Source organism: Pundamilia nyererei, unplaced genomic scaffold (assembly GCF_000239375.1).
Source record: "Pundamilia nyererei isolate P.nyererei 1_Seehausen unplaced genomic scaffold, PunNye1.0 scaffold00340, whole genome shotgun sequence".
In the NCBI taxonomy this organism is placed as follows: domain Eukaryota; kingdom Metazoa; phylum Chordata; class Actinopteri; order Cichliformes; family Cichlidae; genus Pundamilia; species Pundamilia nyererei.
Window position 1 is genome coordinate 447,104 of NW_005187741.1, and position 2,848 is coordinate 449,951.

The 2,848-nt window shown below is 43.6% G+C and overlaps 1 protein-coding gene across 1 annotated transcript; it reads right to left on the bottom strand.

Annotated features, from left to right (window-relative positions):
- Window positions 1-552: 552 nt before the first annotated feature.
- On the bottom strand, window positions 553-1,769 carry LOC102205788 (E3 ubiquitin-protein ligase RNF139). The gene is made up of 3 exons (XM_005752048.1): window positions 1,591-1,769; window positions 1,367-1,473; window positions 553-873 (listed from the first exon to the last, which is right to left on the bottom strand). The coding sequence occupies exons 1-3, from the start codon at window positions 1,667-1,669 to the stop codon at window positions 553-555; spliced, it is 507 nt and encodes a 168-aa protein (XP_005752105.1). The 5' UTR covers window positions 1,670-1,769.
- Between the last annotated feature and the right edge of the window lie 1,079 nt (window positions 1,770-2,848).

The window sequence follows — 2,848 nt, forward strand, 5'->3', positions numbered from 1 at the left end:
GTTACTTAAATTGTTGTTCCTTAAAGTTTACTCCCTGAATAATGAACATTCACAAACGTAAAAATGCAACAGCCAGACATCCTCTGTGACACGGAGCTGAAGCTGACCTCTGGTGACAGCTGGAATGTTTTTGGACCCTAAGCTTGAAGTAAACAGTCTAAAAATGTGTCGCCGTGCTGCAAAGGAAAAGTGGTGCGTTGGATTTAGCACCAAACACAAAGCGAGAGCATAACTGTGAAAAGGAATCCAGACAAGAAATCATTTAATCCTGATTATTTCTTGTTTTCATAAATGCTGGAAGCCGTAAGTGTAATTGAACATAAATACTAATTAACTGTAGGCACAGACTATAAACTCAATAAGCAGAATACTATCAGTCTCCACTCAATCCCACGCTGACAAACAGACAACAGAATCCTTACTGACTCCTTTGTAGGGCTAAATCATGCTCTTATATGCACATCAATCAGGTCATTATTGTTACACATTTGATTATTTAAGTCACAAGTTTGATTACTCTTGATCTCTTGACTAACATAACACACAAAAATCTCAGACTGAAAACGGTGGGAGACGTTGGACGTCATCAATTCCAGTCAAAGATAAATTGTTTGCGCTCACCTTGAGACAGAGCTCAACACAGAAGGCGGTGACGGCAAAGAGCCAGGTGTTGAGGACGTAGTGATGCCAGAGGGCGTAGCTGAGCACCACGGGGAGTACAAAGAGCGCCAGGGACACCAGCAGGACGGGGAAATGCCGCCGAAAAGAGGAGACATGGGAAGCGCTGAGAGACATGAGGACGGGGTCAGTCATGCCATGAATGAAGTGCAGGATGGCGGTCAGCAGAAGGCACATGTTCCGGCTTAGGCGGACCTGTGGATCAAAACCAAGACTAAGTTACGTGTACGAAGTTACTACGTTATAACCACAGGAATACAGGATTACAAAAAGAACAGTGAACTCTGCTACTGTGTGCAAATGTCATTTATAGTATAAATGATTAAACATGTTTTGGTAGTTTAGAGGGCAACATAACAATTCACACAGAGACTAAAACAGGGGTGGGAAACTCCAGGCCTCCGGGGCCGGTATCCTGCAGGTTTTAGATGCGTCCTTGATCTGACACAGCTGATTCAAATGGTTAAATGACCTCAACATGTCCTGAAGTTCTCCAGAGGCTTGGTAACGAACAAATCATGTGATTCAGGTATGTTGACCCAGGGTGAGATCTAAAACCTGCAGGACACCGGCCCTCGAGGCCTGGTGTTGCCCACCCCCGGGCTACAACACCAAAAAAAAAAAGAGAGAAAAACAGTGTGCCGGCTGCTTTGACGGTGTAAATTGGAAGCACGAATCCGAGACGTACCAGACGTTCCTCAGGTTCCAGGCTGCTGAGGCCAGTCTGAAGAGCCAGGATGAAAAACAGGACAGGAGCCACAAAGCCCAACCGCTTGTCCTCCTCCTCAGTCGAACCTGAAGGTTCAAATTAAGAAAGTGCTCAACTCCAGGAGCATCCAAACAATTACGTGAAGGGCAAATCAGGAAGGCTTTTACACCTGCTACCACTCCAACTAACAATCTCAGTCATACCTATGAAAGCCAGGATGCTGAGACCCAGGTAATGTGCAACAGAGGAGATAACAGCACTCATCCCCAGCACAGTGAGCATGGAGTCGCAGCCGGAGATGATCAGGTTACTCGTGAGATCCCAGAACACATCCCAGCTCAGCAGGTAAACCTGAAAACAGTGCAGTCACACAGGTACATGCGTCACCTTTACTCATAATCCCGTTTAGCTTCAGTTCAGACTCTGCAGTCTTTTTAGGTGAGACTTTATTATTAACAGCAACACAGAACATGAAGAAGCAGCTTCAGTAGAAAGGAGGTTGTTAAAGAATTATGACCTTGTTATTAGGGGTGCAACGATACTCGTATCGATATTGAACCGTTCGATACAGTGCTTTCGGTTCGGTATGTATATGCATCGAACAATACAAAATTTTCAATTTATTTTATCAACTTTTCTTCTGACGATGCTGTCTGTGTCAGTGGATCTGCGCTCGACAGTGCAGCCTAGATGGAATAGTCGAACGCAGATTCACTGAGCGCAGGGCAAGCTAGTAGGGCTGGGCGATATGGCCTAAAATTCATATCGCGATATAATTTGAAGCATGTGCGGTAACGATATATATCACGATATATTCTTTTCTTCTGTATAATGTATTTTCCACACTATAAGGCACACTTAAAATCCTTTAATTTTCTCAAAAATCGAGAGTGCGCCTTATGTATGAATTCTGGTTGTGCTTACTGACCTCGAACAGTAAGCACTGTTCTGTTAAAAAAATCTGTTAAAAAATGTTTTAGTACAACTTTGGTAAGCCACACTGCTTGATGGATTGTCAGAGCATTACGGCTGCCGTAGTCAGGAGCTTTGCGGGGTAATCTGGGTCCAAAACTCCGTCTCTTCAGCTCCCAAAGTCAAACGAATACTGAGAGTTAAAAACTGTCTAAATTCTTTCATCTTTAATCATCAGCTTTGTTGCTTTACCAGGTGTAACAATTAAGTTTAACATCCATGCATCCATGAAAACACAACTTATTACATTTAACGGAGTTAGAAGTTAACAGGAAGTTAGCTCGTTAGCTCGCTAGATTCCACCTAAACATGTTGTGCTACGTGATTGCTAGCGAAACAGCTATGTTAGCATAACATTAGCACAGTGAAGCTGGAGGATGAACGCCAACTTTTTTCCACTCATTAAAAGTTAACTTCAGGGATTCTGGTGGTCAGGGACAAATGCAATCGCATAGCAGGATGCTATACACGGGCCAAACATCAGTCAGG